The sequence below is a fragment of the Balaenoptera ricei genome, chromosome 9 (assembly GCF_028023285.1).
Source record: "Balaenoptera ricei isolate mBalRic1 chromosome 9, mBalRic1.hap2, whole genome shotgun sequence".
Lineage (NCBI taxonomy): Eukaryota > Metazoa > Chordata > Mammalia > Artiodactyla > Balaenopteridae > Balaenoptera > Balaenoptera ricei.
In genome coordinates, this window is record NC_082647.1 from 57,022,623 (window position 1) to 57,035,018 (window position 12,396).

General features: G+C 41.1%; 1 protein-coding gene across 1 annotated transcript; it reads left to right on the forward strand.

Annotated features, from left to right (window-relative positions):
- Window positions 1-203: 203 nt before the first annotated feature.
- GATAD1 (GATA zinc finger domain containing 1) lies at window positions 204-11,135 on the forward strand. The gene is made up of 5 exons (XM_059933819.1): window positions 204-639; window positions 1,443-1,568; window positions 3,196-3,255; window positions 7,790-7,973; window positions 9,647-11,135. Exons 1-5 carry the CDS (start codon window positions 388-390, stop codon window positions 9,835-9,837), a joined length of 813 nt encoding a protein of 270 aa, XP_059789802.1. The 5' UTR covers window positions 204-387; the 3' UTR covers window positions 9,838-11,135.
- The last annotated feature ends 1,261 nt before the right edge of the window (window positions 11,136-12,396 follow it).

The following is a 12,396-nucleotide window of genomic DNA, read 5'->3' on the forward strand; positions in this document are numbered from 1 at the left end:
AGACCGTAAAGTCCGCGAACCGTCCTCTGTCCCAGGAGTCCCGGGCGGGGCACTTCCGGTCAGGCGGGCCGGCCTGTGCGCGGGCCCCACCCATCGCCGGAAGCCTCCCCAGGCCAAGGCTCGGCTTTCCTCCCAGGCCAGGCCCCGCCCCGGCCCCGCCTCCCGGCGCCGGGGCCGTTGGGGGCTGGTGAGGGCGGTGGAGCGCAGCAGGCTTCCTGCCTCCAGGGGGCGGCGGCCGCGGCCTGGTCCCAGAGTGGACAGCTCGGCGCCGCGCCCGCGCCGCTCTTTCTGTTTTTGGGAGTGACGGGTCGGCCAGCGGGCCGCCGAAGGCCGGCGGTCGCCATTCCCGTGTCGCTGCGCCCGCGGGGGCCGCCCGAGCCGGCCACGATGCCACTGGGCCTGAAGCCCACCTGCAGCGTCTGCAAGACCACATCGTCCTCCATGTGGAAGAAGGGCCCGCAGGGGGAGATCCTCTGCCACCACTGCACGGGCCGGGGCGGCGCGGGCGGCGGGGGCGCCGGCTCGGGGGCGGCCGGCGGGACGGGGGGCAGTGGCGGCGGTGGCGGCTTCGGCGCGGCGACCTTCGCCAGCACCTCGGCCGCCCCTCCGCAGAGCAACGGGGGCGGGGGCGGCAAGCAGGTGAGCTCCTCCGGCCCCTCCCTCCGGCGGAGGTCGACCGGGCGCTTGGCGGGCGGAGGCCGGGTGGGCGCGGAGGGGGCGGGCGGGGGCCTCCCGGGATCGCCGTGCTCATACTGGGCCGGGCCGCCCCTTCCCATCCCGGTTGAGAACATGGTCTTTGGTTCGGCCCATTCTCAGCACCTTTTCTTGTGAGAAATTGAAAGGCTAGAGAAGCAAGAAAAGTGAAAACGCTTCAGAAATCCCCCCATTGTAATGTTTTGAATAGCAACCAGACATCTCAGTATACACACGTATACATAGAGATGTCAGCAGGGTCATGCTACTGGACCTCTTTACCTGTTAATAAAGTTCATTTTGTCATAATGTCGTGTTATTAAGATTATCATGTCATCATTTTCAATGGCAGCATAAGTATTACATTGCAGAAGGTGGCATACCAAACCCGTTCTCTGGCGTAGGAGAGTTGAGTTTTTAAGCATTTTTCTGTTATAAACACAACCGATGAATAGTTCTTGCCTTGGCCTGGACTGACTTACTCTTGTTGCTGCCCCTTGACCTATTACAAGTAGCTCACACCTTTTTGGATGCTCTGGAGATGCTTGCCTAAGGCTCTCCCTGTTTGAATTAGGCCAGTTCGCGTGATTACCCGGCATAAAAAGAAAAGGTGCACTCTTACTTAATTTTTAAATGATCGTTTAAAGTGCATACTCTGGGATCCTTGTAAGATGTTCGTATCGGGACAGCAACCTTTCTGCACTTTTTATTTCTTTCTCTTTTTTGTTCTTTAATTGTTTATGTAACAGAGTAAGCAGGAAATTCACAGGAGGTCTGCTCGGCTCAGAAACACTAAATACAAATCTGCTCCAGCTGCTGAAAAGAAAGTTTCCACTAAAGGAAAAGGGAGAAGACATATTTTTAAGTTAAAAAATGTAAGATGATTGTGGACAGTGTCTTGTACTGTAATGGCATTGTGTGTGTAGTGTGTCCTGCCACTGCCTTCATCTCTCATCCCTGAACTTGAACTCTGCTCTTGGCAGCTATTCTGTAGTGTTCTGGGGACTGGTCCAGACTTTCTAAAAGGGAGTGAGCTCTGTTGTAGGAGGCTTACTGTTTATAAAGTTAATAAAACTCTTTCTCTGTTTTTTTAACTTTTTTTTTTTCCTCTGGGAAATATAAAATATTCTAAAAGAAACCTAAACCTCGAGCGCATTTTACTGGATTCTCTGGAAAAGATGAGATGGGGTTATAGTTCTTGGTGTGGCGAGGTATACTGGGAAAACTTTTTTTTTTTCATTCTTAAAGCTCTAAGTAAATAATAATACTGGAACTCATTCACTTCCATATTTGTTTGTTATTATGGCCCCAGAAGACGTTTCTTACTGATTTATAATGATCAACTTGATGAATATGAATGAAAAATTTTACTAAATCTTTATCTCTTCTTCTATAAGAAAATAGATGGTCGAAAGACTTGTGCGGGGGTAGTGGAAAGCATATTTTTGTTGCAGTAAATTCTCATTGTTTTTGTAAATACAAGGGACAGTGGTCAAACACAACGGGCAATGCATTATATACTATTTTTTAAAAACCACAGTATGGTACTCTTTGCTTTCAGAACAGGAATGCTTCACTTACCAGTGAAGGCATTTCTGAAGTTGGGTGTGTTCATTTAAAAAACTCAGAGAGGCCTTGCGTTATATTCTTGTGCAGATTGTGGACCCTTTTTCTTGTTCAGAATAGTTGCCCCTAATTTATTTAAGATTTTTATAATTCAGTTTTCTAAAATGAGGTGTTTATTGACTAGACAAAACATGTAAATATTGGATTATAGGTGTATACACTTAAATGCTCTTAAACACGTTTTCCTCTGAAGTATGGTGGAATATGTTCTCTGCCAGTATTTTAATATCAATTTCTCTAACAACCCCTTTCTTTAGGGGTAATACCAAGACATATTTGGGAAGGCCTAGTTACTGTGTTGTGGCGTGAAAGTGTGTGTTACAGCTTAGGAAGGAATTTCAATGATGGTTGAGTGGTGGCAAGTTACTAAGAACTCCCAAGAAAGTTTCCTTTGGCCTTGGTTCAGGCTTGCTAGAAAATTAGTTCTGATGATACTGTCATAACTAGTTCCATAGTTAAGTGGAGATGGAAAATGAGGAGACACGTTTTTTATTATTCCCACCTCCGTCATGCTCAGGCCATTAGAGCCAGATTTTTTAATAACTAGAATGTGTAATAAAGCTCTGAGAGGGCTTCTGTTAGATTTCAGCCACATAGTCAGGAGCCGGTCCTCTGGGGCTCAGCAATTTTTAAGGTAAAGGCAGCAGAAGTATTCGGACCAGGCTTTGCCACACGATCAGAAAAGCTTTTTTTTTCCTTTTCTTTTCTTTTTTACTGCAGTTCTTGTCACCAAACAACAACTTTAGTATTTCTTAAATTACAGAACTCTCATATATGGCTGGAAAAATGCCTGTACACGCTACACACACACACACACACACACACACACACACACACTACGAATGTGCTAATATTTTTACTTTTGTTTTTTCACAGCCCATCAAAGCCCCTGAGTCAGTTTCCACCATAATCACTGCAGAATCAATCTTCTACAAGGTGAGCATCTGTAGTTACTGAAGGAAGGTTTGAATTTATTGTATAATGTGCTACTAAAATGCTCGGTTAGTCTAAAAGTCTCTGCTACTCTGTATAAGGTGTGATTGTGGTTTTTGCTCCTTTCTAAGTTATTTTTCCCTGTAGGTGGCTATTATAAAACATCTCATCCAGAGCTGAGTTGGGAGAGGAAGTTGCCTATTGAAATACAATATGAGGATCTTAAGTATTTTTTAATGTAGGTTATGGGAATCGTTTTTAAAATGAAAATGTATGGTGTGGAGCCATTGAGTATGATGCTTGCTGTGGGTTTGTCATACATGGCCTTTATTATGTTGAGATAGGTTCCCTCTATGCCCATTTTCTGGAGAGCTTTTATCATAAATAGGTGTTGAATTTTGTCAGAAGCTTTTTCTGCATCTATTGAGATGATCATATAGTTTTTATTCCTTAATTTGTTAAGGTGGTGTATCACATTGATTGATTTGCATATATTGAAGAATCCTTGCATCCCTTGGATAAATCCCACTTGATCATGGTGTATGACCCTTTTAATGTGCTGTTGGATTCTGTTTGCTAGTATTTTGTTCACGATTTTTGCATCTATGTTCATCAGTGATATTGGTCTATAATTTTCTTTTTTTGTGATATCTTTTTCTGGTTTTGGTATCAGGGTGATGGTGGCTTCGTAAAATGAATTTGGGAGTGTTTCTCCCTCTGCAACTTTTTGGAAGAGTTTGAAAGGATTGGTGTTGGCTCTTCTCTAAATGTTTGTTAGAATTCGCCTGTGAAGCCATCAGGTCCTGGACTTTTGTTTGTTGGAAGATTTTTAATTATGGTTTCAATTTCATTACTTGTGATAGGGCTGTTTATATTTTCTAATTCTTCCTGGTTCAGTATCCCAAAATTGTACCTTTCCAAGAATTTGTCCATTTCTTCGTGGTTGTCCATTTTATTGCCATACAGTTGTTTGTAGTAGTCTCTTTAATCCTTTGTATTTCTGCAGTGTCAGTTGTGATTTCTCCTTTTTCATTTCTAATTTTATTGATTTGTGTCCTCTCCCTTTTTTTCTTGATGAGTCTGGCTAAGGGTTTATCAATTTTGTTTATCTTCTCAAAGAACCAGCTTTCACTTTTATTGATCTTTGCTATTGTTTTCTTCATTTCTGTTTATTTCTGCTCTTTATGATTTCTTTCTTTCTATTGACTTTGGGTTTTCTTTGTTCTTCTTTCTCTAGTTGTTTTAAGTGTAGGGTTAGATTGTTTATTTGAGATTTTTCTTGTTTCTTGAGGTGAGATTGTATTGCTATAAAGTTCCCTCTTAGAACTTCTTTTGCTGCGTCCCATAGGTTTTGGGTCTTCGTGTTTTCATTGTCATTTGTTTCTATGTATTTTTTAATTTCTTCTTTGATTTCTTCAGTGATCTCTTGGTTATTTAGTAGCGCACTGTTTAGCCTCCATGTATTTGTGGTTTTTACAGTTTTTTTTTCCTGTAATTGATTTCCACTCTTATAGCATTGTGGTCAGAAAAGAAGCTTGATACGATTTCAATTTTCTTAAATTTTCCCAGGCTGGATTTGTGACTCAAGATGTGATCTGTCCTGGAGAATGTTCCATGTGCTCTTGAGAAGAAAGTGTATTCTGCCACTTTTGGGTGGAATGTTCTGTAAATATCAATTAGATCTATCTGGTCTATTGTGTCATTTAAAGCTTGTGTTTATTTATTTTCTGATTGGATGATCTGTCCACTGGTGTAAGTGGGGTGTTAAAATTCCCCTACTCTTATTGTGTTACTGTCGATTTCTCCTTTCATGGTTGTTAGCATTTGCCTTATGTATTGAGGTGCTCCTATGTTGGGTGCATAAACATTTATAATTGTTATACCTTCTTCTTGGATTGATCCTTTGATCATTATGTAGTGTCCTTCCTTATCTCTTGTAACAGTCTTTATTTTAAGGTCTATTTCATCTGATATGAGTATTGCTACTCCAGCTTTCTTTTGATTTCCATTTGCATGGAATATCTTTTTCCATGCCTTCACTTTCAGTCTGTATGTGTCCCTAGGTCTGAAGTGGGTCTCTTGTAGACAACGTATATATGGGTCTTGTTTTTGTACCCATTCAGCCAGTCTGTGTCTTTTGGTTGGGGCATTTAATCTATCTACATTCATGGTTATTATTGATATGTATGTTCCTATTACCATTTTCTTAATTGTTTTGGGTTTGTTTTTGTGGGTCTTTTTCTTCTCTTGTGTTTCCCGCTTAGAAAAGTTTCTTTAGTATTTGTTGTAGCACTGGTTTGGTGGTGCTGAATTCTCTTAGCTTTTGCTTGTCTGAAAAGCTTTTGACTTCTCCATGGAATCTGAATGAGATCCTTGCTGTGTAGAGTAATCTTGGTTGTAGGGTTTTCTCTTTCATCACTTTAAGTATATCCTGCCACTCCCTTCTGGCCTACAGAGTTTCTGCTGCAAAATCAGCTGATAACCTTATGAGGATTCCTTTGTATGTTATTTTTTGTTTTTCCCTTGCTGCTTTTAGATATTTAGATATTTCCCTTGCTTTTTTTAGATATTTTTTCTTTGAATTTAAATTTTGTTAGTTTGATTAATATGTGTCTTGGTGTGTTTTTCCTAGGGTTTATCCTGTATGGGACTCTGTGTGCTTTCTGGACATGAGTGATTATTTGCTTTCCCATGTTAGGGAAGTTTTCAACTGTAATCTCTTCAAATATTTTCTCAGACACTTTTTTTTTCTCTTCTTCTTATGGAACTCCTATAATTCGAATGTTGGTGCGTTTAGTGTTGTCCCAGAGGTCTCTGAGATTGTCTTCAAGTCTTTTCATTCTTTTTTCTTTCTTCTGCTCCTCGGCAGTTATTTCCACCATTTTGTCTTCCAGCTCACTTATTCGTTCTTCTGCCTCCGTTATTCTGTTACTGATTCCTTCTAGTGTATTTTTCATTTCAGTTGTGTTGTTCATCTCTGTTTGTTTGTTCTTTAGTTCTTCTAGATCTTTGTTAAACATTTCTTGTATTTTCTCAACTCGTTCCTCCATTCTATTTCCAAGATTCTGGATCATCTTTACCGTCATTACTCTGAATTCTTTTTCAGGTAGATTGCCTATTGCCTCTTCATTTATTTGGTCTTTTAGGTTTTTACCTTGCTCCTTCATCTGTGACATTTTTTTTTGCCGTCTCATTTTTTTTTTTTTTTAAATGAGTGGGATTGTGTTCCTGTCTTACTGGTTGTTTGGCCTGAGGCTTCCAACACTGGAGTTTATAGGCTGTTGGGTAGAGATGGGTCTTGGTGCTGAGATGAGGAACTCCGTGAGACCTCACTCCGATGAATATTCCCTGGGGTCTGAGGTTCTCTGTTAGTCCAGTGGTTTGGACTTGGAGCTCCACTGCAGGAGCTTTGGCCCAACCCCAGGCTCTTGAACCAAGATCCCACAAGCCGCCTGGAGTGGAAAAAAAAAAAAAAAAAGAACAATAACAAAGTAAAAAATAAAATTAGACTAGGAAACTAACAGATATGTTAGGAAGAATATAAAAATAAAAATATAGATTAATCAACAACTGGAAGGTACATCAGTACCACAATAGTAAAAAAAGAGGAGGAGGGAAAAGAAATAAAAAAGGAGGGGTGTGGGAAGGCCTTGGCTGTGGAGGGTGGGTGGGGCCTAAGCAAGGGTGAAGTTTGGGTGGTGGGCAGGGCCTATGCTTAGGACCCACAGGGCTGGAAAAGGCCCTGGGGGCTGTGGGGGGTGGGGCTTAGGCTCAAGGAACAGAAGGGGTCCAGGCATGCCCCCTGCCCCTGGTCTCAGAGGGCAGGGGACCTCCTCTGGGAGCCCAGCAGGCTTCCTGGGCTCAAGTGGACTGGGCAAATGCCCTCCTCTCCTCTCCTGCTCCTCCAGTCTGGGAGGGCCCCTCCCCCATGCCTCTCCTGATCTCCCCGGCCTCCCTCCTATGGCACCAAGGACCCACGCAGCCTGGAGGGGGGTTTGGAGGGCAGGGGACCAGCCTGGGAGCTCAGCAGGCTCCTCATGCCCAAGTGGGTGGGGCAGTTGCCCTCCACTCCTCTCCCGCTCCTCCCGGAGGGCCCCTCCCACCTGCCTCTCCTGTTCTCCCCTTGGCTGCCCTCCTATGCCCCCAAGGACCCATGAGACCTGGAGGGGGCTTTGGAGTGCAGGGGACGGGCCTGGGAGCTCAGCAGGCTCTCAGGGCCCGAGTGGGCGGGGCAATCGCCCTCCGCTCCTTTCCCGCTCTTCCTGGAGAGTCCCTCCCACCTGCCTCTCCTGATCTGCCCAGCCTCAGGGGCGCCAATCCTGTCTGGCTTCCACTTCTCCTTCCCCCTCAGTCCCCCTACGTCCTACCAGTTCACTTTGGGGTTCCTCCTGTCTCCTTGGGCGTCAGAGTCCCCCACCATTGGCCGGCAGGCGCCCTAGTTGTGGGGAGATGCTAACTCCACGTCTTCCCACACCACCATCTTGACTCCACCTCCTATTTTTATTTTAAATATGGGGTTATCTTCTACTTCCCCCAGGGAGTCTATTACCAAATTGGAGATGTTGTTTCTGTAATTGACGAACAAGATGGAAAACCCTACTATGCTCAGATCAGGGGTTTTATCCAGGACCAGTATTGTGAGAAGAGTGCAGCACTGACGTGGCTCATTCCCACTCTCTCTAGCCCAAGGGACCAATTTGATCCTGCATCCTACATCATAGGTGAGTTTGACAGGTACAGACAGGTTCTTGAACCCAGTTAATTTTCCATTATTATGTGAAAGTATATTCATCTGCTTGGGCTGCCATGACAAAATACCATAAACTGAGTGGACTAAACAACAGAAATTTATTTTCTCACAGTTCTGGAGGCTGGAAGTCCTAAAGTGCTGTCAGAGTGGGTTTCTGGTGAGAGCTCTCTTCCTGGCTTGTAGACAGCCACCTTTTCTCCTCTGTGTGTGTGCACTCATGGCATCTCTTCCTCTTCTTATAAGGACACCAGTCCTGTTGGATTAGAGCCCCACCCTTATGGCTTCATTTAACCTTAATTCTCTCTCTAAAGGCCCTATCTCCAAATATTATCACATTAGGGATTAGGACTTCAACATATGAATTTGGCGAGATACAATTCAGTCCATAACGGAGAAGCGTTAAGTACAAAAAAGTAGAGATTATTATAGAAAATATGAAATTTATATAGCTGGGGTTTGAGGGCTATATGTTACTTTGAGTTCCGGGGCAGTACGCACGTACTAAAATGCTGTGTGGATAAGACTTTTCCGAGTGACCCAGGGTTAAACTCTATTAAAAGAATTTATTGCTCAAGAACTAGGTTATTTAGGTAACATATAAAAATTTACTCAAAATTGATTTCTAGAGGAACTGTCACATTTATGTCTAAGATCTTACAAATTTTCATTATGTGTCCCTCTAGATGTCACACACATCATCCTAGACCTTTTGCAACCTTTTATATCATTGTTGGTAGTTGAAATGGCAGCCACTGTACTCATTGATTTCAAGGCTGACCAAAGAATTGGTTCTTGACATAGACTCACAAGAAGAAGTTGTTGATAAATAGAATTTTGAAAGTGTTCAGAGTTTTAAAATTACCCCAAACTTTTCAACCTTTCTGCAATGGGCATACGTTACTTTTCCATTCTAAGAAAAAAGATGCAAAAGGTTTTTTTCAGAGAGAACTCAAGGACAAGTAAAGTACCACTATTATTCCCAGCTGAATGTCAAGTTTGATACATGACCAAGCAGTTTTAGTCTTCTGCTTGTAAGTATTGATACATAGAAGAGTGAACTTTCATTAACCTGTTCTATCAGACAGGATTGTCAGCAGAGGCAGTAACATGACTGAATCACCTCTAGGGCTTCTGTCTCACCTCCTCTTCCTAATCCTCAGATTGTAAAGGAGACAGAATAGCATAAAGGTTCAGAGCACAGACTCTGGAACTAGACTGTCTGGGTTCCTAGGACAGCCACTTACTAACTATGTGATCTCGGACAGGTTCCTTGATCTCTCTTGCCTTATTTCCTCATGTAAAATGGGAATAATAATAGTGCCTAACTCAGAGGGTTGTTGTGAGGATTCAAAGTGTTGATATATATATCAAGTACTTAGAACAGTGTCGACATAATAAACACTATATAAGGCTAAATATTATTTTTAGAATCCTTTCTATATTGAGTTATATTTTGGGGAGAATGCTATATTCCTTAAGCAGTTAAAGCAGAAAAAAATGATGGAAAGTAACTTCAAAATAATATATGTTTCAAGGGCTAATGTCAAGTTACCACCAGACCAGTTTCTCCTAGTATCTAGGAATTTTAACATTTTATGGAAATGATATATATCTTCAAAAATGTGAATGTTGGCTGCCTTCTAGGACCAGAGGAGGATCTTCCAAGGAAGATGGAATACTTGGAATTTGTTTGTCATGCACCTTCTGAATATTTCAAGTCACGTTCATCACCATTTCCCACAGTTCCCACCAGACCAGAGAAGGGCTATATATGGACTCATGTTGGACCTACTCCTGCAATAACTATTAAGGAAACAGTTGCCACCCATTTGTAGTTTAAAAAGTGAACATGGATTTCCAGTTGTCTTGTATTTGTACTACCGTAAGACATGCCATTTGTTTCTTTAATGAAATTCTTGGATGGAAAAATGACTAAAAAGTTTTTTCTCTACTGCCCAGTAATCATTAGCTTGTTTATTACTAGTCACTTAGAAAATTAAAAGAGATAGAAAAGAATTAAATATATTTTGAAGTTAAATATTACATACACATTAAGTGTGTGTATCCTCCCAGGCAAAGACTGTAATTTCCAAGGAGACCATTAGGAACAGGTAGTATCTATTTTTCTCCATAATTTATTTCTAGAAACTCATAAAATGGATTGTATTTTTCTACAAGAATAAAATATTAATTAAGGTTTGAATTTCTAACCAAGGGCTGAATCAAATAAAATGTAGCCATGATCAACAGTATCTATCACCAAGTTAAAAAAAAGCTTTATTTTATCATCTAGAAAATGCTGTGACAGACTGTTGGCTGCTTTAACCTTAAGGAAAGTGATTGGTGGATGATGTTATTAGCCTAGGCTTTTTAAAACTTTCATCCGGTTCTTCTGTAGTAAGCAGGGCTTCAGAATCATTTGGTTGATCTTAATAGAGCTGCTCTTCACTGCTCTCACCTACCTTCTCAGTCAGAGTGAGGCTTGATCAAAACATTAAGTTTATAGTTCAGACAGACAACTTCACTAAAAACACACAGGAAACGTACTGTTCAGGCATCCCTGAGCAGTAGTTTCTTGACCACCATTAGAACAAACATTGGGCAGTCATAAAAATGATTAATCATTAGCACTGATATCTAAAAAAAGCCCACCCCAAAGTTAAAACCATCTGCTGTGTACTCATACTAACAGGCCTAAAACAATGTCTGGGACTTAGAAGTCCAGGCACAGGAATTCTATTCAGAATTCAGGGACAGGTTTTACTTCAAGTGTAGGTCAGCTAAGTAAGGGAGCAACAATTTAAAAGAGGGAAGAAGTGGGATTTGCACACACTTGCTTCCTCTCCTGTTCTGACTGGACCATTATTTCTCAACCCCGGCAAAATTTGTCAGGATCTAATTTAATTATGATGATTTTGAATTGTAGGAGTTTTAACTGTTACCATTTTTCTACACAGTTAATGTTTGTATGTTGTAAGGAAGTTATGGTTTGTATGTTGTAGACAGATAGCTCTATGTACGTAGTTATCTCTCTCTTCACAAAAGTTATAGTAAAATTGATTGTAAATACCATTGTAAATAACTAAATGCTAATATTCAGACTTTTGGATTAAAATGTATTTTTCACAATGTATTTACTTTGGATTTATTTCATGCATTTATTTATTTCGTTTAAACAATTAAATAGGGCTTTCTACCACAAAATGGTGTAAATAGAAGACACCACTGTTGTAGTACTCATAATTTGGAATGACAGATTCGTCGTCAGTATGTAATAGATATTAGGAAACTCAAAGAATGGCTGATAGATCACATGAACACTTAACACAAGGTATTTATTAAAATGAAATATTTAAAAACCAGTGTATATATGGACCATTTGTTTATAAATCCTAGATACTTGTGTAATATCTTTTAAAATAAAGATCGAATTTTCATATTCCTCCTTAACAAACACCAAACGGCTCCTGTTACTCACAGCGTAGATCCATAGCTTTTCTCCTGTGATGGAAGGCCTGCGCTGATGAGGCCCCAGACTATGTTCCCAGCCTTGTCGCCAAGGGGGTGAGAGGCTGAGGCAGCGCTCTCCTCCACTTCAAATCCATCTTCCTTTTCAGACTGCCTGCCCTGCTGATTTTAGGCCCCAGCCCAGACTCAGAAGCAGAAACCTTATACAGACTGTTCAGCGGGCTCCCACAGTTGTGTAAGGTAAAATCTCTATAATAGATACTTTATTCTATTTCATTCCTAGTGGCTCTGTTTCTCTAATCAAATCCTGACTGGTAGAGTTACTGAGACACTGAAAGATAAAGCAAGAAACTGCTGTTTTTCGTTACAAGCTATTTAGAATTACTTGGCCTTCTTTTTATAAAAACTATGTACATGTATTACTTTGATAAATTTTTTTAAATTGAAAAGTAATGATATCACAAAGGGAAAGATGAATAGATTGTATTATAAAAAACTTTAATTTCTAACTGTCAAAATGTGTATACAAAATTAAAAACCAAACAACTCTCTTTTTCTCTCTTTTTTCTGTTAAAGAAGTGGGAATCATTAACCAGTATTTCTTATTCAACATGACAGACTGGCATGAATTAATTACCCAGTTACAAACAAAAGCTACAAACATAACCTCAACTTCTTGTAACGTCATCACCATTTGGAATTACCATAACTCCTATATTCCACCTGTTTAGCAGAAGCTGGGTAGAAGGGAGCAAGTTTATAACAAAAACACCTTCTATACCTTCAATACTTCTCCCTGTGGATAGGGAAGGTGCGAGTTAAAAAGATGTAACTTAATTAAATTATTTATTTATTTATTTGGCTGCATTGGGTCTTAGTTGCGGCAGGCGGGATCTTTGTTGCTGCATGCAGGCTCTTTTAGTTGT

What these genes read in the sequence shown, in the direction of transcription:
- GATAD1 (XM_059933819.1), top strand. Translation starts at nt 388, where the DNA reads ATGCCACTGGGCCTGAAGCCCACCTGCAGCGTCTGCAAGACCACATCG. An exon ending in GGGGCGGGGGCGGCAAGCAG is followed by an intron (nt 640 to 1,442) that starts GTGAGCTCCTCC and finishes TTTATGTAACAG; the next exon opens with AGTAAGCAGGAAATTCACAG. An exon ending in CAGAATCAATCTTCTACAAG is followed by an intron (nt 3,256 to 7,789) that starts GTGAGCATCTGT and finishes TACTTCCCCCAG; the next exon opens with GGAGTCTATTACCAAATTGG.